The sequence below is a fragment of the Primulina eburnea genome, chromosome 11, assembly GCF_022965805.1.
Source record: "Primulina eburnea isolate SZY01 chromosome 11, ASM2296580v1, whole genome shotgun sequence".
Lineage (NCBI taxonomy): Eukaryota > Viridiplantae > Streptophyta > Magnoliopsida > Lamiales > Gesneriaceae > Primulina > Primulina eburnea.
Window position 1 is genome coordinate 42,612,710 of NC_133111.1, and position 22,009 is coordinate 42,634,718.

The following is a 22,009-nucleotide window of genomic DNA, read 5'->3' on the forward strand; positions in this document are numbered from 1 at the left end:
ATATACATGCAAGTGACCAAACTGTGATCAGCCTGTACTTGGGTGTTGGCAGCACCTCTTGGCAACACTCACTCGTGAGACTAAAACTTTCTTCAACCCTTTTAATTTAGACATGGTAGCTCCCACTCCAGAGGAACGGTCTTCATAGGACTCCTCTAGGTAGCTTTTTCCATCTGTATTTTGACTTAGAAGTGGTAGCTCCCACACTAGAAGAACGGTCTTCATGGGACTCTTCTAGGTAGCTTTTTCCATTTTCTTCCAAACAATTTTTGTTCAAATATTCTCCTCTTTTCTATTTTTCACCTTATTGCTCAACAGTTTTTCAAGTCATTATCTGCATAGGATAAAATCATGTGGAACACACACATCCGCAACAGCTTTATGACTTATATTGAGCACACTCCACACCTTAAAGGATTTTGTTAGAAAGTTTGATTCTCAACTGAGAGCACACCATTCAGTAACCGACACTTTGTACAGACTTCACACAAAACTGAATGAATGAAATATGCCTAGCATCCTAAAAGTAAAATGCACATGCATGCTGGGTGTTGTCCATAGGTGTTGTAACACCCAGGACAGCATCTGTGAGTGATCATTGTGCACACAGGCTGAGAGACTTCCTTAGATTGGAGAATCTCTCAAAATCCAATGGTTTTGTAAAGATATCAGCCAGTTGGTTCTCAGTTCCAACAAATTCCATTCGAATCATACCCTTCTCAACCAAATCTCGAATAAAATGATGTCTAATGTCAATGTGTTTTGTTCGAGAGTGTTGCACTGGATTTTTTGAAATGTTAATTGCACTCGAATTATCACAATATACAATTAAGGTGTCACTGTTGAATCCATAATCTTTAATCATTTGATTCATCCACAACAGTTGTGAACAACAGCTAGCAGCTGCAACATATTCGGATTCAGCAGTGGACAAAGACACACAATTTTGCTTTCTGCTATACCATGACACCAAGTTGTTGCCAAGATAAAAACACCCACCCGTGGTACTTTTCCTATCATCTAAATTTCCAGCCCAGTCAGCATCACTAAAGCCCACTAAATTGGTGTTTGTTTCTTTGGTGTACCATAAACCTAAGTCAACTGTTCCAGATATATATCGCAAAATTCTTTTGACAGCCTTTAGATGAGTGACTTTAGGATCAGCCTGGTACTTAGCACACAAACAAACACTAAACATGATGTCGGGACGACTAGCACTTAAGTAAAGAAGACTGCCTATGATGCTGCGATACTGAGTGTTGTCAACACCTGCAGCAACATTGTCTTTGGAAAATTTTTCAGTCGACCCCATTGGAGTTTTCATGTGCTTAGTGTTTTCGGCAGAGAATTTCTTTAACAAGTTTTTAGCATACTTGGATTGACATAGAAAGATACCATCGTGCATTTGTTTGATTTGCAATCCAAGAAAGAAACTTAATTCTCCTACCATGCTCATTTCAAATGTGGTAGACATGCACTCAACAAAATCATCAACATGCTTTTGAGAAGAAGCACCAAATATGATGTCATCCACATAAACTTGACACACAAGTATATCATGCTTAGACTTTTTAATAAATAGAGTTTTATCAACTTCACCTCGTTTGAAGCCTAAGTCAAGCAGAAATTCAGTAAGCTTGCCATACCATGCTCGTGGAGCTTGTTTAAGCCCGTACAATGCCTTCTTCAACTTGTAGACATGGTTAGGGTGGTGTGGATCTTCAAATCCTTTCGGTTGGCTCACATAGGCTTCTTCTTTCAAGATGCCATTCAAAAAGGCACTTTTCACATCCATTTGATACAATTTTATGTCCATGTGACACGCAATAGCAAGCAAAAGTCTAACCGATTCAATCCGAGCAACAGGGGCAAACGTTTCATCAAAATCAATTCCTTCGATTTGAGTATACCCTTGAGCAACTAGCCTTGCTTTGTTTCTCACAACAATTCCAGATTCATCAGTTTTGTTTTTAAAAATCCATTTGGTTCCAATAACATTCACATTATTAGGTCTGGGAAGCAAATCCCACACATCATTCCTAACAAATTGTTCAAGTTCCTCATGCATCGCATCAACCCAAAATTCATCTTTTAAGGCTTCACTTATATTTTTGGGTTCAACGAGTGAAACAAAACAGGAGTGACTTACTTGAGAGTACACGGAAGTCATGCATACTAGTCCCATCATTTTCCGATAGTCTACCTTCTCCTTTCTTCTAGTTTGCATTCCTTCAAATGTTTCTCCAATGATCTGAGATGATGGATGATTTTTCTGAATCTTGCTCGGAATGTCAATCCCATCATTGGTTACACCATCATCATTTTCAGTATTCTCTTCTGGTTCAACATTTGATTCTGCCAATGCAGGTGTTGTCTCAGGTGTCACAACACCGGGTCCAACATCTGTGTTAGGCAGTGTCTCACTTGTATTCAGGAGCCCATCAACTTCATCCTCAATTGTTTTTCCTGTTAGATCTGCAAGATCATCAAACACAACGTTAATAGATTCCATAGTCGTTCTTGTTCTCAGATTATACATACGATATGCACGACTATTGGATGAATAACCAAGAAATAAACATTTGTCACTTTTAGAGTCAAATTTTGCAAGATGGTCTCGATCATTCAAAACATAACATACACACCCAAAGACATGAAAATACTTGAGGTTCGGCCTCTTTCCCATGATGATTTCATAGGATGTCATAGTAGAACCACTCCTTAAGTACACACGATTTGAAATATGACATGCTGTGTTCAAGGCCTCGGCCCAAAATCTCTTTGAAATATTCTTAGAGCTTAACATGACCCTAGCCATTTCTTGCAGTGTTCTATTCTTTCTTTCGGCTATTCCATTCTGTTGAGGAGTTTTAGGGGCCGAAAATTCATGAGTTATCCCTCTCTTATCACAAAATGATACAAAGTGTGAGTTTTCAAATTCTTTACCATGATCGGTCCTTATCTTACCAACCCTCAGATTATGTAGATTAGTAATCTTAGCATGTAGTTTCTTGAAAGCGTCAAATGTATCGGATTTTTCTCTAAGAAATCTTACCCAAGTAAAGCGAGAGAAATCATCTACACAAACACATGAATACTTCTTACCTCCAAGACTTTCCACTTCCATTGGACCCATAAGATCCATGTGCAAGAGTTCAAGACACCGTGTTGTCCCAAAGTGTTGCAACACTTGGTGGGGAACACGTGTTTGCTTACCTTTTTGACATGCACCACAAACATACGGAATTCCAGAGGATAGATTAGGCATACCTCTCACAGCATCGTACTTACCAAGATTCTTTAATGTCTTGAAATTTGCATGTCCTAATTTTTGATGCCACATGTTTAATTCGCTCACCTTTGAATGATTGCTCACTATGTCTTCTCCAAGTTGATAGCAATTATCAGCAGACCTAGTACCTGTCAAAATGCGAGTATTAGTCTTATCAAACACTTCACAATTGTCTTTATCAAACTTAACATGCAAACCGTCGTCACAAAGTTGACTTATGCTTATTAAGTTTGAGTTAAGCCCTTCAACATAGAGCACATTGTGTAGATTAGGCAATCCATCAACATTCAAGGTTCCTTTCCTAGCAATTCTTCCTTTAGCACCACCACCATACGTCACATGACCACTCCTAAGCTCAACAAAGTCAATCAGATGGTCTTTAGAACCTGTCATGTGGCGCGAGCAGCCACTGTCAAAGTACCATATTCCTGCAATGTTAGTCTTTAATGAAGTATAAATAACAGAACATTGAATCTGTGCCTTTGGTACCCAAACCCTTTTTACCATCGGTTTTTTGTTGGCAGTGTTGCGCCGGGTGTTGTACAACACCCGTGACGACACCTGTTCAGATTCCCATCTCTTGTAATCCTCTCTCAGTTTAAAACAGTAGGGTTTGATGTGTCCAGGTCTGAAACAGTAGTGGCAGATAAAGTGGCGTTTTCTAGATTTAGACTTCTTGATAGACATTCGCACTTTTGATGGAGCACTCTTTTCAGTATGTGTGGTATTGGGGGTTTCAACACTTCCTTTCACAAAAACAGTTGGTTTTTCCTTTGCATTGGAAGATTCTCCAGTTTCGAACAGACTATTCGAATAACCAAGTCCAGCCTTATCATTCTGTCCAATCATCAAAAGTGAGTCAAGTTTGGATGAACTTGAATTCATCTTGGCAAGTACCTGAGTTGCTTCTCTAAGTTCTTCCTTGACTTTGCATAATTCCAGATCTTTCTTGCTCAAGATTACTTCAAGTCGTGATATTTGTGACTTCAGCTCAACGTTCTCTTTGGAGAGAATTGCATTTCTTTTTGTTCTTTTGATCCAGTCTTCATACAGTTCTTCGTACATTGACTGCACACTTTCTAGGGTGACTTCATCGTCATCAACCTCTTGTGTTTCGGACTGACTTGACTCCCCAAGGACTGTCGAATTAAGACATACAGAATTCGAAGCGGTGTTGCGACCAGGTATTGCAACACCTGTGGCAACACCCAAAGGATTGATTTGCATTGAGCGTTTCTTCTTGATCACAGTAGATAATGATGTGTGATTTTCAGATTCATTTGATCCTTGATCATCTTCAGATTCTTCATCACTCAGGGTGATAGTCATGCCTTTGTTTTTCTTAAGACGATTGGCACACTCATTGGCATAGTGTCCATATCCCGAACACTCTCTACATTGCACTGAGTCCAGGTTCCTGACATTAGATTGACTTTGCACTTCGGTTTTTGGTCGAACCTGTCCTTTCATAGGAGTAAATTTTTGAGCTTTTGTAAAAGTGGTGTTATTGGGCAGCTCAGATTTTTGCCCAATTCTCTTCTTTTCTCTCATAGTTTTCAAGTAATCACCAAATTTTTTAGTAAACAGAGAGATCGATTCTTCACCTAAATCAGACTTATCCACTTCTTTAGATAGTTGAAGAATTTCATCATATGATTCGGTTGAGGCTTCAAGGGCTATTGTCTTCCCTTTATCCTTTTTCTGCAGATCAAGATTCATTTCAAAAGTTCTTAGGGAACTCATGAGTTCATCCAGGTTGATGTTTGAAGTGTCTTTAGATTCCTCAATGGCTCAAACTTTGACATTGAATCTCTCAGGAAGAGATCTCAGAACCTTGTTTACCAATCTTTCGTTTGGTATGGGATCTCCTAGGCCATGTGATTCATTTGAGAGTTGTCTCAACCGGCAGTCATACTCAAGGATGGACTCCTTGTCCTCCATTCTCAAACTTTCGAACTTTGATGTCACCATTCTTAGCCTAGTTTTTCGCACACTTGCAGATCCTTCACAGTGTTTCTGGAGTATCTCCCAAGCATCTTTGGCGCATACACTGGTGGTGATTAAATTAAACATCCTTGTGTCAACAGATGAAAATATCGCATTGAGAGCCTTGGAATTGTAGTTTGAAGATTGCACTTCATCGACAGTCCATGCACTTTCAGGTTTGAGCCGTGTGTCTCCATCAGCATCCTCGAGTTTCGGTGGACTCCAACCATCAAGTACACGTTGCCAAGCTCTTTCATCAATGGATTTAATAAAAACCCTCATCTTAACTTTCCACAGTGCATAGTTTGATCCATCCAACACGGGAGGCCTAAAAACAGTATTTGTTGATCCTTCCATAATTCCTTTTCACTCTGAAAACAAAACAAAACAGAATCTCACTTAGTAACGTCAAGTGGAGGCTCTGATACCAATTGAAAGTTGAGTTTCCACAGTGTGAACGTGACGAGGGTGAATGTTGTGTGTATCAGAATGTAGGTGTTGTTCGTAGGTGTTGTAACACCCACGACAACATGCAGCGGAAATTATACTTTTAACACACTAACATGTAACTAGAACAATAGTAATACGAGAGACGAGTCAGATAATTATGCACAAGTATAAAATACTTGTGCGGTGCCTTAGGGCAAAATAATTCACTAGAAAAACTTGTAAGTTTACAAAAACCAATACTAGTGAAAGAATAAAACAACTCCCTCAAGAAGGTGAGTAACAAATTGCATCCTAAACCTCTAACAAACCGTATAATCAAAACAATATGGGATGCATCAACTGAGAAGTGAAAAATCTTCAAAACTCAACACTCTAATCAAAACAGTGATTAGGCGTTGTCTTCAGATGTTGTCAGCACTTCACAGCAACAAGCTTTCAACGACACGAGATTTGCTATTCTCGGAAAACGTCTCTGCGTATCAATTCGTCTCTCACTCCAAAAGCACCAGCACCGAGTTCAATATCTTCTCCTCTTATTTATACCCACTTCATCCTTTTTCCTATTAAACATGGAAACCAATTTCATTAGGAAAAAACTCTATTGAAAATAAGGATACTATATCTTATAGATAATATCTTGAATCTTTTGAGTCCACACGAAATCATACTCCAGAAAGGCAAAAATACTAAGGATATTATCAATAAGGATATTATCAAAAGAAAAATAATTGATAAGGAAAATATATCAAGTAAAAAATCATTTTTATAAAATTGCTTTCAGGTTGTTTATTAGTTTGTTTGTGTTCTAATTTTGCTGTAGAAAGTGGTGAAGGAGACAACGGGGGTCTCTGACGGCGGCATTCTTAGTGCCTGGGTGCGATTAGGAAGCAAAAGGTCTTTGGCGGAGTCTTTTGGGACTGGTACTGATGATTCATATTGTTTAATTTTAACGATAAACGGTAAGTGCATTCCATCTTTTCTGCGCGTGTTGAGCTTTAAAATGCTAGCAGATGACAGGTTTTGTGCTAAGATAGAGTGTCAGAATTTTTGAGGTAACTATTTTGAATGTTTTAGATGGATATCTTCACAGGACTAGAGGTGACACGAGTGGAGGGAGCGATATATACAACATTAATCTCGATGGTAAAGCATAAATTGAAACATTCTGTTGTTATCTTTTGCGTATAGGACGTGCATCTGTTTGCTTACTGATTTTGAAATGAACTTGATGGCTGCAGATAATATCTTAGACCCAAAGGACCTTAGATTGAAATTGACATGCAAGAGAATTTCTAGGCGTATAGAATTTGAAATCGAGGAGAGGAAAAAGGCAGAGCTTCATGAGAAGATGGCCAGAGCTATTCGGGTTCTGGAATCACCGGAAAGGAGCCTCTTGACAAAAATTCCATCATCAAGTGGAGCTGCTGAACCATCTAAGATGGATTCAATCAGCAGTTCTTATACTTCTCAGGCTACAAATGGAGCTAGACCCAAATCCCCTGAAAGAGTTGCAAAACATTCTAGTGGGTTTTCTATTCCTAGGACTGCAGCTGATCAGCTCTCACATGTGCCATCAATTAGGCCTATGGATGCCTCGAGAACTTCCCAGTTCTTGATTAGCGACCCCATGGAATATTCAGCCGAAAGGAGCTTCCTGGCAAATATTCCAATATCAAGGGCAGCTGCTGAACCTCATCAGATGGATCCTGTCAGCAGTTATACTTCTCGGGCTACAACTGGAGAGAGACCCCAATCCTCTAACAGAGTGGCAAGATATTTTAATGGGTTTTCCACTCCTGTAGTTGATCAGCTTCTTCATGTGCCATCAATTAGGCCTACGGATCCATTAAGAACTGCTCAATTCTTGATTAGCGATCCCTTGGAATTGCCAAAGTTCCCTTTACCTGCAATGTCAACGGCCCATGTGGATTCTTCCAAGCTGGTTAAGGAACTTCCTCCAGTAACTGGTAGCATGTTTGAGACCCCTTTCACGGTATGCATTGAACTTCTGTTACAAAGCGACTTTTTTCTTGAAGAGTGTTTATGTGACGGGATAGGTGATACCTCAATTTAGAACAGTAATGCTGTACTTTCTGTATTCTTGATGCTATAATGAATTTCAAATGCATATTACATGCTTTCTGGCAACACTAGTTTCTTCGGTTTCACTCCATATGTAAAGAAAGGTCCTTTGTCCACACTGTCGGAACATGTTTGAGAACGGGAGTTTATTGGAAAATTAATGACATAACAAGATGTTGTCTTGTGAAATGTGGCAACAATTTTGAATTCTGTGTGTGTCAGAATTCCATAGTAAATGAACTTGAAGCGGTGACCGTTTTCCATTTACAAAAATGATTTTCGAATATGATGTAGTTAAACACTCTCTTATTGATCCGATAAGTGAGCTATTCACTTTTATGAATGCTATGATTGTTTTTGCCTGCGGCTCATATATTTTACAATTTTTTTCTCTGAATACTTATGTATGTCTCTCTGATGTTGTCTAGGACTTCCTACCTCCCACCGTGAGAAGTTTGTTGCATTCGCTAGGTTTGGGAAAATATGCTATCAATTTTGAAGCTGAAGAGGTATATACACTCCTCTGCAGCCTGTTTAGAGTTTTTCGACATTATTGCTTCATTTTTCCAGTGAGATAATTATATGTTGAGACTTTAAATTAGCCCCAAACATTCAATAATACTCCTTCCAAGTCGTTCTGTCTCGATGATTGTTAGATATGACTTCTCATGAAGAGGCTTAGCTTTAACAGAAACATAGACGCTGCATTCATTTTTAAGCAAACCCTAACCATATAAAAACCAAGATTCAACATGTAAATCAAGAGACTTGCAGTTCTTTAAATGTGTATGTTTTATTGCAGATTGACATGGTTGCACTGAAACAAATGGGAGAATTAGACCTGAAGGAATTGGGGATACCAATGGTATGAATACTGTTCATTGACAGTAAATTATCTATCTATTTGGATATCATGAACTGAACTTTTTGTTTCCCCGACCATGCGAAATTTCCATTTTTTTCCCACTCATTTTAATTGATCGCTTGGTATGAAATTTCCACGCTAATTTGATTGAATGAAACGATAGCTTACAGCTACAATAATTTTGTATTATGCCCATTGGGCATGTTTAGTCATTCATTCCAGCGGTGCTGATTTCTTGGTACCAAAAAGAAATATATAAATTGAAAACTGGTGACACTTTTTTTTATTATTTGCAGGGACCAAGAAAGAAGATACTTTCTGCGTTGCATTCCATGCGTCCGAGAGTAAGTCTATCTTCCACATGGAGTAATTCTCCTCATATCTCAACTTCATTAGATCATAAGGATTCCTCATATTTTAATCGAATTTGACATCTTATGTTAACAATCCAAGAGCTTAAATTTCACCACAACGTCGGAGAGAAACATTTCAGGTGTAGCTTTGAAAAAACCATATGTCCAATATCGTAAGCATACTGCCACCATTTGTTTGCGACGTGTGAACCATGTTTCGGAAGACACTTAAAAAAATCACGAACTTTTCTGTGTTAGTAGTCATATAGAATCTTGGACGCATTGTTCAGTTGAAAATAAGACTTCTACTGGATAAGCAAAAATAACGTATGTTGGTTCTTTGACTGTTGGTCATTTGGCCCGATATATTTATCGAGGAAAAAGAAAAACATAGGAGTGTAATTGGATGGAAAAGGATTTCAAGTTAATAGATTTCAGGTCATAGATTTAAATTCATCTCACTTGTCTGGACACTTTTCGAATCCCGCATCTAATGTAATAATTGATTTCGAGTTTCTCTACCAAATGGAGAAACAGTTCTTCCTCCAAATCATTTTCTCAAATCGAAATCTTTCGATTCAAATGCAATCTAATATTATTTTGCAACATTGTTTTGGGCAGAACTCTATTACCTTTCCTTCTTTCCCACCTTACAGGTAAAATGATGAAGAATCGAAAGAAATGTATTGACTGCGAGTATTTCTTCGGTTTTGATCTACACCGTTTTTGAAAAAATTGTGTTCCCACGTTTGGAACAAGGATTTTATTATAGATAAATAGATCAAGTTCAAAAAGAGAAATATGTAATGATATATAGAACTATTAATTTTAAAAAATATAAATATAAAGAAGCTTAAATCGACCAAATTATAATTTATAACCAGAAATAATCAACCTATGGACAAACAACACTGATGGTTGGAACCATGAGTAGGTGTCATGTGAGACCGTCTCACGGATCCTAATCGGTGAGACGGATCAATCATATCCATATTCACAATAAAAAAATAATATTCTTAGCATGGATGACCCACATAAGAGATCCGTCTCACAAATACGACCTGTGAGATCGTCTCACACAAGTTTTTGTCTGGATCCATAGAAGAGTACATAAATCACGGGTTATAATTTGGGCCTAGTTGGCTTCCTCTTTTCCAAGTTAGAAATCTTATCAATGGTTTGACGAATTTATATCCGTAATACATATCGATTTGATTTATATTTGCAATGAAAAATAATAGATAAAAATTAATTATTTTTTACTCAAATCGGCATATACTACACAATATAAACTAACCAAAAATGATATTTTTGTAAAGGAAAACTATACTTTGAATATAAAAAATAGTATTTTTTTATAAATCAGATCGGGTGAAAATTCGTATCATGAAGTTAACTTCTAAAATAATCTAACACTGAGTTTTTATGCTTTCCTTCAAATGGGCAGGCTACCTGGCTCCAAACAGCCATTGATTTGGGGCTATGTAGCTTCTTTCTAAAATGGGCTAGGTCTTAAAATACAATTAAATACATTTGAAATCCATAGATTTGAAATTCAAATGTAATATGAAGAAATTTTATAGGCCAACTCGAAAATATGAATATTATTTGGATGAAATATTTTCAGAATTTCATATATTTTTAACATTACATCGATACATCTCATTAAAATCTTAAATTTTACCGAAATTATTTAAAGTATGATTGGTATAAAATCTACCATCACATGCAACAAGGCATAGGTGACAACTAGACGATCGAATGACAGTGATCATGAGTTACATCATCTTGAAAAAAAATAAAAAGAAAAAAGAAGCATATATGACACCAAATAGTCGAGTAACAATCATATTGACGAAATCTTCTAAAAATTATTAGGATAAAAACTACGAGTAAGATGAAAATATTTTCATTGTAATATTTTATGGTGTACGACTCATTCACTGTGTTTCCAAAAGAACATATCCTCTTAATACAAAAGAACAAAATACCTCACAAATGAGAAAACTTGAAGAAGGAATAATATCAGAATGAAGGGGAGCTCTATTTATAGAGCTCATTCTCTTGTCCGTGTGAAGACGTGTATAAAACGCGTTGTCTGAAAATTACTTGTCAAATATGCCAACTGCATTTCTGCCGCAAATTATGCCTTTTTTCTCTCATTCATTGAATGATTATTGCGGACATATATAGCCAATTATCGAACATTTTCCCTCATTTTTTTCCCCAATCGTTGCAAAATAAGTTTCGTATATTGTAAGATTTCACAGTTTAAAGTTTTTCAAGAATTTTTTTTTTCTTGAAATTGAAAAGAAAACTAAATGGTAAAGGTGAGATCCTTCGAGATGCTCTATCGTTTCCACAGAACTGGTCAACTGGATTAGTGTCCCACGGGAACAGAGTATCAAGAAAAGGTAACCAATTGGCTCTTTGAAGGTCACACTGCTGATTTTGTATAGAAATACCCAACGACAGTGACACCCCCTCCCCCGCATTTTTTTATTTTTATCGAGTAGAGATTTAAAAATAAATAAATATATTATTTTGGTAAAAAGTGCTGATATAATAATAATAATAATAATAGTAATAATAAAGAATATAAAAATTAGCATTCCCAGGCTAGAAACACCCAGTGAAGAAGTTTGCTTAGCAATTAAGTAGAACATGGGACATGCAAGAGTGGCACCCTTTTCCATAATTTCATGCATGCAACTATGCAAGTCTTCCATCTCTTTTTCCAATTTACCTTTAGGCATCAAGTCTCACAATCTTCTTCTTCCTTTTTTTTTGTTTCATTATAACGATGCTTTTATCTTTTTTCCTCTTTTATTGCAAGTGGTTAACACCTACACTGGAAAAAAATGACATATTTTGCTACTATTATTGTAAAGTGGTGATATTTCCTTGGGTAAAAGAGCATCTCTTCCTAATTCAATAGAAACATGCAAACAAACAGTAAGTTTTTTGTGAGACGGTTTCATGAATTTTTATCTGTGAGACGGGTCAATCCTACCGATATTCACAATAAAATGTAATACTCTTGGTATAAAAAGTAATATTTTTTTATGGATGAAATCTGTCTCACAAAATAAAATTCGTAAGACTGTCTCACAACAAAAGATTCATCATCATTGGTCAAACAAATAGTTATGGTTTACTCCCCACCATTTCTGCTTTCATTTTTAGAATATATTTTCATGACACAATTTATACATCCAAACAATGCCCAAGAAAATACAGTCGTACTCATGAGACATCAAAATTTTAAATTTAAAACGATATTTTCGTATTTGAAATTCAATCCGAATAAAAAATAAAAGAAAAATGACAGTCAACATCCAAGAATTCCGTAAAATCACTCGCAAACATAAAGAGACAGCAAAAAAGTAATCAAAATTAATCAAACCCCATCTGTCAATAATTCGAGCCCTCCTTTTAATACTTTCTCCACCCATTTTTCATCAATGGATTCCTGCTTACACTCTGTTTCCACCGATGCTTTTCTGTGTTAATCCATCTTGCACTCTTAGTATCATCAGAAATAACCGATGCTATCCCTCTTAATCTGAAACAAAAATGGGGAGTGGCAAGCAAAGATGGAAGATTTCGTTTTACAAGTCACAGTCAACCTTACAGCTTCAGAAGAAGCTAGCTGAATCTCAGATTCAACAACCCTTCCCAGTTCCTATAGAGTTTGTGTGCCCCATCTCAAACTCATTAATGGCGGACCCTGTAATAGTATCATCCGGTCACACCTTCGAAAGGAACTGCATACACGCATGCGTGTCCCTTTCTTTTACACCATCTCTCGCCGGCGCGGCCGACTTCTCCATAGTCATTCCCAACCTCGCCCTCAAGTCCGCCATTCTTAGCTGGTGCCACCTCCACCGCATTGACCCGCCAAAAACAATCGACTTTTACTCAGCTCAGAAACTCCTACGCACGTTAATGAACTCAGAAGATGGTGAAAATGGAAACCGTAGCGTTGGGTCGATTCGCGGGTCGGATAAGTTGAGCCGGACGCCAAGCGTTGTGTCCGCGGCGAGCTCCGACGGCCTGCCGAGTACTCTTCCTTTTGCAACCCGTCCCTCGTGTTATTCCTCGTCTTCTTCATGCGATAATGAAATCTTAACGAATCCCAGTTTCTCGGAAGAGGCAGAACTCATGCTGAAGCTTAAAAGCTCTCAAATTTCCGATCAAGAAGAGGGTTTGGCTTCCCTCCGGAAACTGACTCGGACCCGGGAAGATACCCGTCTTCATCTCTGCACTCCGAGATTGCTATCCACTATAAAATCATTAATCCCCTCGAAATATGTAGCTCTGCAAGTGAACGCTATCGCGGCGCTGGTGAACCTGTCGTTGGAGAAGGAAAACAAAGTAAAGATCGTACGTTCAGGAATCGTTCCACCATTGATCAACGTTCTTCGTGGACAATTTCCTGAATCGCAGGAGCATGCAGCTGGCGCGCTCTTTAGTTTATCCCTCGATGATCAGAACAAGACCGCCATTGGAGTCTTGGGAGCGCTGCCACCGCTGCTCCACGCCCTTCGTTCCGCCTCGGAGCGGATTCGGCACTACTCGGCTATGGCTCTGTATCATCTCTCTCTGGTACAAAGCAATCGGGTCAAAATGATCAAACTCGGGTCGGTTCAGACACTGTTAGGGATGGTGAAATCGGATCATATGCCGGCTCGGGTTATGTTGGTTTTATGCAACTTAGCTGCCAGCATGGAAGGGAGGGCTTCAATGCTGGATGGCGGTGCAGTGGATTGCTTTGTTAGTCTGCTGAGTCGTGACGAATTTGACTCGGTAGCGACTCGGGATAAGTGTTTGGCTGCGTTTTACGGTCTGAGCAATGGTGGATTAAGGTTCAAGGGGTTAGCGAAAGAGGCGGGGGCGGAGAAAGTGCTAGAAAAGTTGGAGGGAAGGGGTAGTGATCATGTCAACGAGAAAGTGAGGAGGATATTGGAGACGTTGAGGAAGAAAGATGAGGAGGAGAATGAGGAGATCGATTGGGAAGAGTTGCTTAACTCGGACGAGGATGCGAGTCGGACACAGAGGCAAATCAAGGAGTCGAATTAAATTTTCAAGATTTTGATGCAGGCTAATTTGGACTACTTTTATGGGTATTTTGGTTCATGATTGTCAGTAGATGTATATTACACTTGGCTGATGGCAATGTTCCTGGTTTTGGTGAAGATTGGTGGTGTTGTGAGGAAGATTTTCGATGAGTGATTAGATTCTAATGTTGTGTAAAGACAGTGTTGCGATTGAATGTTGCCTCATTGAATACCATGATAAAGAAATCCAATAAGAAAGTGGGAGGAACAACTGATTTCGAAGGAACCAACTTCAGTTTTTTAAGATAATTTTATGAATATATGATATCAAAATTTGACATGCCCCTAATCTTAATTTGGCAGGTTTCTTTCAAAGATTTGGTCCCCATTTTGAGGTGGCATTCCGTGTAATAGTAAAATACTCGAGTTAACATGCTATTAATAACTAATGAATTTTGTACCACACCCGTGGAATACTAAAGATTAGCCAAGTATATTCACAATTTACAATAATCAAGTAGCATACCTCAACTAATGACTTTAGCTTATATGACACAATATCTTAATTGTGAGACGAAGTTTTTGGTTCAAAACGCAATAATAACAATCTCTTACGGAGTAAAAAGGGTAACGTACCACACTCAATAGCAAAATCTCTCCCAATAGAAGACATACAAAATCTCCTTTTAAAAAAAAATTGTAATATTACAGATTAGACTACCGTAAAAACGTGGAACTCAAAACCTACAAGATTCGGTCACCATTGGCCCCAACGGAAAAATGGGGCAAGGCCTCTTAATAAAAGAAAATGAGAGTTCGAAACAAAGCACATTACATCTCTTTCCGAGAAAGCTGCTTAGATGATGTAGTTTGGATGTCTTTTGTGTATATACTCGTTAGAGCAAAAAGCAACAAAACAAAAACAACTTGGGCACTCATGATGCCAAAATGGCTAATGCTGTTGCCTATCTCCATCCAGCTTCCAGTGTTTCGGACCTAAGAACATTAGTTTAACTCAGTAAATATTTATAGGGAAACATATTGATATAGGAAGCAAAGTCTGAGACAAAACGTCGTGATACCAGGAAGAAGAAGTGAATTGTCATCACATCTGAGCAAATTATGACAAGAAAATAGCATCCCAACAATGGAACTCTTATCAGTTTGGTAATTGCAGTGAACGTGCATCTGCAATTGATTTTATACATTCCAAGAGTTGTTCAGGTTCGAATTAAAAGCAAGTTATGTAACTTCATTAATCTATCCGGGAAAATTAACAAAGGAAATAAACTCCCAATGTTGGAACAAAGGGAAGTCCATGTATGGAGAAATGATGTCAAAAAATGAAAGCCACAACAATTGTGCGGATATCATTATAATGTTAGAAGTAATGGTTTCAGGTTTACTGAAAAATCCCAAAGTTGGTAGCAGCATGAAGAAGAAAGCAACTTGAAGGAAAATTGCTTCAAAAAAGAAATTTTATGAATGAATCAATAAATTAAATAAGCAAATATACTTACATGACAAGCACAAACGGTATCAATAACTTGAAAATGAGAAGCGCCGCCATAAGAAATGGCTGTACCAAAAATAAATAATGTGAGGTTATTACTTGAGAAAAAACGCATATACTGAAGGTTTTTATTTTTGCTTACACTGAAGATTGTGACGAATCGGTACACAGATGATATTTCAAAACTCGCAATGCTTGCGAAATTGCCAGTTCCAAAGAATGCAATGTTGAAAAAGACCATCTGTAAACAGTACAAATACTCAAGCATTGAATACAGTTAATAAAGTAAATATATTTTAATGCTTTCACAGGATTTTCAATCAATCCAAACAATCTACTGCATAAATTCTTTTAATTTGGTAAACTTGCTGCAATTCAACAATCAAGTTTTACGGTTGCAACATGAAAGAGGAAGGATTTTATAAAGTTTGTCACAAATATCTATCAAAAAAGAACGTTATCTAGTGCATATTTTAATTAATAAGCCTTTCATCAAATAACCGTGTACAAATCCACAAACAAGTCAATTGAACTGTGCAAAGCTAAACAGAACTTGATTTTTTAAAGAATTTGGAAAAGTTCAGAAGTGAAACAAGATACAATGACTTGTGATACAAGAAATTGAGGACAAGCTTGAAGAAATCATGTCGTTTGATTGCATAAAGATAATCACCACTCTATCCTGCGTCCCTTTCTTACCAGCATGGAAGCAAGCATGCAAACAACACAAATTGGATGTTAAGAGGGGCTACTGAAATTTCCTTTCAGTTAAAGCTATATTAATAAGACCGGCTATCACTTACAAATGCCAACGAAATTCTCATATCAGACCACTGCAACGATCTATCATCAGATGTCAAAACCATGTTATCTTCCACGCCCTTGAAAGAAGCTGAAGATTTTTTGATCTTGCTTAAATATAAATAAGCATTTTCAAAAAGCAACCATGCCATAAGGGCAAGAGAAAGAGCACAATAGAATACAGCTTCATATCTGCATAAGTTTCACACAAAGTAAGATCATGAACTCCAAAAGAAAAAATAAATTTCTAATGTCTCAAGTTGATTAAGTATGAGAAATACCCTATAGACAGAAGGAGGAATGCAGGGGCGAAACCAAGAAATATAGAAGCAAGCCTAGACAAGATACCAGATCCCGAAAAAAGTGGAAGAACCATCGATACACCTGCGGAAGAATGAATAAATTAACAACATGAATTTAAATCGAAGCTGCAATTTAGACAATGAAAAAGAAAATAATAATGTAATTTCAATCCAAATGTCTTCAAAAATTTCCATATTATTATGGATTTGAATGAAATAATATATCCTATGAACAATAGGACTGCTTTCTTATGCACTAAAGATACAATTATATGGCTGGATAACACAAAGTGCACAAACAAAACTCAATAAGAGTGATGGATACAACATAGACAGGGTTAGGTGGTGTAGGCGTCAAATAAATAGCATTATTTATCATTTGATGTCTGGCGAAGCACTTGAACATGCAAATTGTATTACTTGGAAGTAGAAAGTACACTGATTTAGTACCAAATCTGAGTATGCTTGTTTGGCATAGCTTTTATCCGCATGGAATATATTAAATAATCATTGAAACATGAGCAAAAAAAATATGTGATCACATTATCAAATCTCAGTCTGTGTTGAGGTCTTTCCAGTTGAATGTATACAAACAACCAAGTAACACAGAGATAGAGAAAATTAAGTGGAAATTCAGTATCAGATAAAGAGCAAAAATAATACCAGCAATGGACCAATTTATCAATTGGTGCAGTGCAAGCAGTTCCTGTTTTTCTGTTCTACGAGAAGTTGACAAATGCACCATAATTGATGAAAAGACAACCAGAACAGTCTATTCCATTGCAGCAAAGAAGTGTCAATTAGATATTCCTGTGGATACATTTGCTGGATACCAACTGAAGGGAAGTAAAATATCAATACCTGTAAGAGGAAAAGCAAAGGGAATTTGGATTTCTTCATGCCATGAGTCAGACTGAGCCAATATTTACCATCTCCAGCATACATATGCAGATATCTTGTAACTCCACCGATTATTACAATCATTAATCCACTTAAAACACTTCAAATACATATAGCAAACATGAAACATATAGTCAGTTCTGATTAATTTTATGCTATTCTTACTGTATTTATAACAAAGGGATCGAGTCAAAATAAGTTCTCAAAATAACAAATAACTTAACTTGATAGTGAGACATTTTTGGTAGGAAAACACATTATGTCAATCAAAATTTCCAGGCTAAGAAGGTTAAGGGAAAGAGACATAGTCATAACAAAGAACTTTTTTAAATCGATCCAGTAAGCTAATTTCCTCACTGTATTCATGACCAAGAAAGCATATGTGATTGAGTTTGAACTATAGTTGCTCTATAACCCATAAAGACTCTCGGCCATAATATAATTTGCTCTCTGAGGCAGCTCAATGAGCTTGTAACAATGTTATTCCCACTAAGCCCAATGAGATTTTAAAAGATTAAATAAATGCATTCCTGATAAGATTTTATAGTCTCATTGATCAAATCAGAAATTCACAGTATAGGAAGAACAAGGGAAGAGTTGTGCATGAAAACAAGAAACTTACACTAGTTTAGTATTATCTGGAATTTCAGCAGGCATCAAAGTAAAAATGGACAAAAACCAACAAGCAAGCCAAACAAAAAAGGGTATTCCAGATTTCCACGGTATTGTGTAAAGAAGATAAACAGAAGCAATAACCCCAACAAGCACGAAAATCCAAGAATAGAGCTGCCTGTTCGTGAAGCTTTTCACCTGCATAAAGAATATAGATGAAATATCTCAAATAAGATTCAGAATACAATCATCTTGAACCAGCGCCTCGGAAAAATATCAGATACCAGGATTTCAAGGACAAACACCGATACGACAAAAGAAGCCACAAGTTTTACAAGGTGAGCATTTTCCTTTCGATGCACGTATATCCATAGTGCTTTTATAAATTGATATTCACAGCTGATTTGGATCCATAAAAATATCGTCATCGCAAAATACGCATGATAGAGAGGAGGAGAGTGTTCCATAAAAAGTAGCATACACACTGATCCCATCAGCAAACATCCAGAGAAATAAACCTGTCATGGGAAAACAAAGTAACTTATTGTACAGAAGCAGAGGTAAGGTTGCTACTAGCTCAGTGTGTTTTACTACCTTCCAGGTGTTCTTCCTGAGGTAAACTGATTGCTCCTTTTCAAAAACACTTTCAAATAATGCGGTATAAGATTTCAACACATGGAGAATCAGATAGATCATCCACCCAATATAGCCAAGTGAAATTACTGCCATCAGCATTAACCAGTCATAAGTTTGAAAATAATGAAGCCCTTCCATTGCCAAGTTTCGAAGATCTTCAGACAGTTTCTTTGCGGACTTGTAGTCCCTGGTAGATATCAGATGCTCAATTTGATTCAATACCAAAATATAACTGGCCAAGGGTTTAAAGGGCTTGAAGAGTAGTGAGTTTTCCTGCTTTAATTCTTGTTGAGAAAAGTCAAGGAAATTGTTAATAAAAAAAACCAACCCATCCTCCACAGCTATCTATGTAAAAGCAATAAAAGATTGAACTCTAAAAGTGAGTTAATTAGCACCAAGGTCATTGGCCCTGACTCTTCCACCTGGCAGCTGACTCAAAATATGTTTTTCTCAACTAAATGCTTTTAGAAAAGACTGCAAGAAGCAAAAGTTTAGAAATAACCACATTTCACAGTTTAAAATGGTGCTTCACATGATGGATACGTGACTTCCGCAGAAACTGATGGAGGATCTGCTTTGTGTTAGCCAGAACAGCCTCAACTTCTTCAACCTAGCACAAATCATTTTACCCATTCACTCAACTCAGATATCTCATACATTACTTAGGAAAAAAACTAGAAAGATGAAGAGTTCTAACCAGGAAACAAAAAAAAAACAGTTTCATGAATTGAAATTTGATTGAAAAAGCCAAATCACATGGCCCAGGCATTAATGCAATCCACAGAGGAATTTTATCCTTCAAAGCTTACCTCACTTAAATTAATGTATCCTAGCGGCAAATTTCCGACTGAGTTTACCGGGCATGGCAAACCTAGAAGAGTTGACTGTCAAAATTTAAAGATAATTATGAGCATATAGGCTAAGGCACTCAAAGGAGAGGCTTAGGAAAGAAAACTGAAAAAATCATTAGTTAGTAAATAGTACAACCATCAATGGTGCAATGTCAGCTTGATTCACATCCATTCTCTCAAGGCCACCAAGACCCCACTCGGGTGGTGTAGGCATATCGTGCACATGCTCATCAACAAAGCGAACTGCGTCATCGGGATGATGTACTTCAGAAATCGGCACAGGTCGTCCAACGCCAGCTCCCCATACAACCAGAGGAGTATCAGTGTTCGAGGGATGCCCATCACCATGGCTTCCTATCAGAAAATAGTAACTAGTCAGCATGTTAGTGCAGTCAGTATGAATAAAACTTCCGGTGTCAACCGTCAAAACATGGGGAATTCGGGCATATGAACCTTTGTCACTCATTCCATGGTCAGCAGTAAAAACATATGAAGTCAGATCGTCTTTGAAGTAATTCTGAACAAGATTATAAACTCTTTCAGCAATATGGTCAACAACCTTAACATTATTGAGATAGATCGATGAATAGGGCCGATGAGCATGACCATTTGAATCACAACCAAGCAAGTGCATGAATATCACAAGATTATCTTGTTGAAGAAGCCGTTTCAAATGTGCATCTTGATCAGACCTGTTGAACAGGTTCTGGAATTGATCAAATGACCATTCATCCAAAAATGATGCATCTGCATAAGCACAAAACAAATTTTCAGTTACAATCTGTCAACCTCCACGAGATTAATAAAAATTTCATCCTACCGAAATAGCCTTTAAGGAATTGAGCTAATAGGAATTGCAACAAACCAGTGGCAAAATCTTCATAATCATGCGGATATGAATTCCAGGTGCTATGCTTCAATGCACCACAAAATATGGGAACAATATCTGGGCTGCCAAATGCAAACGTATGTCTGCTCCTATTGAACACTGAATCAAACTCAACTGGATTCGCTTTCCACCCTATTACAAACCAGTACCCCAAAAAAACAAAGAAAGTCAATATACAAAGAAGAAAATATCAATTAACAACTAAACAAAGTTCCAGGACTTAAATGCTTACTATTTAACAACCTTTTGTAACTGCACTAGGATCTTCGTAAAATCCAGCAATAATAGCAACATGTCCAGGCCTAGATTCTGTCGGAGGACGCGCATGAGACACTCCCCAACGACCACGCTCTGTAATCACGCTCCTCAAAAACGGCGCCCTGTAATTCCCATCCGAGTCGGGCTCAAAAAACTTGTCTGCCCTTAAACCATCCGCTGAAATCAGCAGAAAACAACTGTCATTTAAGCAAACGGGTGGCGTACAATTCATTTGAAAATGAAGAAAAACTAGTATTTTACCAATGAGGAGTACAAGGCGTTTGGCGGGGGCGGAGAACCGGGGCTTGACGGGTTCCATGCCGTGGACAATCGGAGTCTTGAAGTAGATATCGAAAATGCTGAGCATGTAAACTGCGTGGAGTATTACTCCCAGAAATACAAGCCATTTTTCTCGCCTTTTCAAGAACTGGGTTCGAGTTTTGACCGTGCGTGCCCCCGATGATCCGATGTTGTGCCCCCTCACACCTAGGATCCCTTCGCCTCCTCTCATTTCTTTACAAGATTGGATTTTGGGGTGAAAGCAACCCAAAATGGCTTCTGGATCTTGTAAAGATTGGAAACTCAATCCCAAAATTAGCTAAAGTGGGAGGATTGTCGAACATCTGGAGCGTGGAGTTTACAAAAGTAAAAATGATTCAATTATTAGCAGTGATTCATTGTGGCTCTGATACTATGTAAAGATTGGAATTTGGACTTAACTCTAAAAGCTAACTCAACGGAGAAGATTGTCCAAGCCAATATATGACATTCAAAGATAATTTATCTAATCGATGTGGGACATTTAAAAGATCTTGATGATCAATTCCTATAAGCGCTTCAACGGAGGAAAATCTTAGTGTAAGAGCTCATTGGAAACGAATTTTGTTCTCAAGTGGAAAAAGAGTCGAGCTGCAGATGGAAACAATGCGTAGTTTTTGAGAAAATAAAATTCGTTTTATGAAAATAAAATTGTTAATATAAATATTAAATTATTTTACGAACGATTAAATAAATTTATTTTAAAATTTTTAAATAGTATATCTTTTGTTATGTAATATAATATCATATTTAGTAGGTGTTCTAAACAAATTCTATAAAGACTATAGAAACTGGAAAGTAATAATTATCGGGACTATGTAAGAAAGTTATAATTTTATCA

General features: G+C 37.4%; 3 protein-coding genes across 4 annotated transcripts; 2 read left to right on the forward strand and 1 right to left on the reverse strand.

The window, feature by feature from the left end:
• The first annotated feature begins 6,683 nt into the window (after window positions 1-6,683).
• On the forward strand, window positions 6,684-9,456 carry LOC140804679 (uncharacterized). The gene is made up of 5 exons (XM_073160769.1): window positions 6,684-6,871; window positions 6,967-7,721; window positions 8,239-8,319; window positions 8,613-8,675; window positions 8,972-9,456. Exons 2-5 carry the CDS (start codon window positions 7,077-7,079, stop codon window positions 9,104-9,106), a joined length of 924 nt encoding a protein of 307 aa, XP_073016870.1. The 5' UTR covers window positions 6,684-6,871; window positions 6,967-7,076; the 3' UTR covers window positions 9,107-9,456.
• Window positions 9,457-12,330: 2,874 nt separating this feature from the next.
• Window positions 12,331-14,374, forward strand: LOC140806305 (U-box domain-containing protein 40-like). The gene has a single exon (XM_073162885.1). The coding sequence runs from the start codon at window positions 12,605-12,607 to the stop codon at window positions 14,108-14,110; it is 1,506 nt and encodes a 501-aa protein (XP_073018986.1). The 5' UTR covers window positions 12,331-12,604; the 3' UTR covers window positions 14,111-14,374.
• A 324-nt stretch (window positions 14,375-14,698) lies between these two features.
• On the reverse strand, window positions 14,699-21,778 carry LOC140806307 (uncharacterized). Of its 2 annotated transcripts, XM_073162886.1 has the most exons (19): window positions 21,659-21,778; window positions 21,112-21,411; window positions 20,836-21,027; window positions 20,569-20,724; window positions 20,157-20,450; window positions 19,840-20,057; window positions 19,662-19,736; window positions 19,396-19,462; window positions 18,811-19,136; window positions 18,501-18,734; window positions 18,227-18,414; window positions 17,566-17,704; window positions 17,368-17,476; window positions 16,684-16,786; window positions 16,405-16,594; window positions 15,744-15,842; window positions 15,609-15,667; window positions 15,171-15,276; window positions 14,703-15,084 (listed from the first exon to the last, which is right to left on the reverse strand). In XM_073162886.1, the coding sequence occupies exons 2-19, from the start codon at window positions 21,359-21,361 to the stop codon at window positions 14,920-14,922; spliced, it is 2,970 nt and encodes a 989-aa protein (XP_073018987.1). In that variant the 5' UTR covers window positions 21,362-21,411; window positions 21,659-21,778; the 3' UTR covers window positions 14,703-14,919. The 2 variants fall into 2 exon arrangements, with proteins under 2 accessions (XP_073018988.1, XP_073018987.1); XM_073162887.1 differs by lacking the exons at window positions 21,112-21,411; window positions 21,659-21,778 and having other exon boundaries at window positions 14,699-15,084; window positions 20,569-20,681; window positions 20,846-21,022.
• Window positions 21,779-22,009: the final 231 nt, after the last annotated feature.

Bases quoted from the DNA above. Each gene is read 5' to 3' on its own strand.
- LOC140804679 (XM_073160769.1), top strand. From the start codon at position 7,077: ATGGCCAGAGCTATTCGGGTTCTGGAATCACCGGAAAGGAGCCTCTTG. The intron at 8,320-8,612 runs GTATATACACTC...GTTTTATTGCAG, and splicing joins TCAATTTTGAAGCTGAAGAG to ATTGACATGGTTGCACTGAA. The intron at 8,676-8,971 runs GTATGAATACTG...TATTATTTGCAG, and splicing joins AGGAATTGGGGATACCAATG to GGACCAAGAAAGAAGATACT.
- LOC140806305 (XM_073162885.1), top strand. From the start codon at position 12,605: ATGGGGAGTGGCAAGCAAAGATGGAAGATTTCGTTTTACAAGTCACAG.
- LOC140806307 (XM_073162886.1), bottom strand. From the start codon at position 21,361: ATGAGAGGAGGCGAAGGGATCCTAGGTGTGAGGGGGCACAACATCGGA. The intron at 17,705-18,226 runs GTAAGTTTCTTG...ATGTATTTGAAG, and splicing joins CCAGATAATACTAAACTAGT to TGTTTTAAGTGGATTAATGA. The intron at 16,595-16,683 runs GTATTTCTCATA...AAACTTATGCAG, and splicing joins TTCCTCCTTCTGTCTATAGG to ATATGAAGCTGTATTCTATT.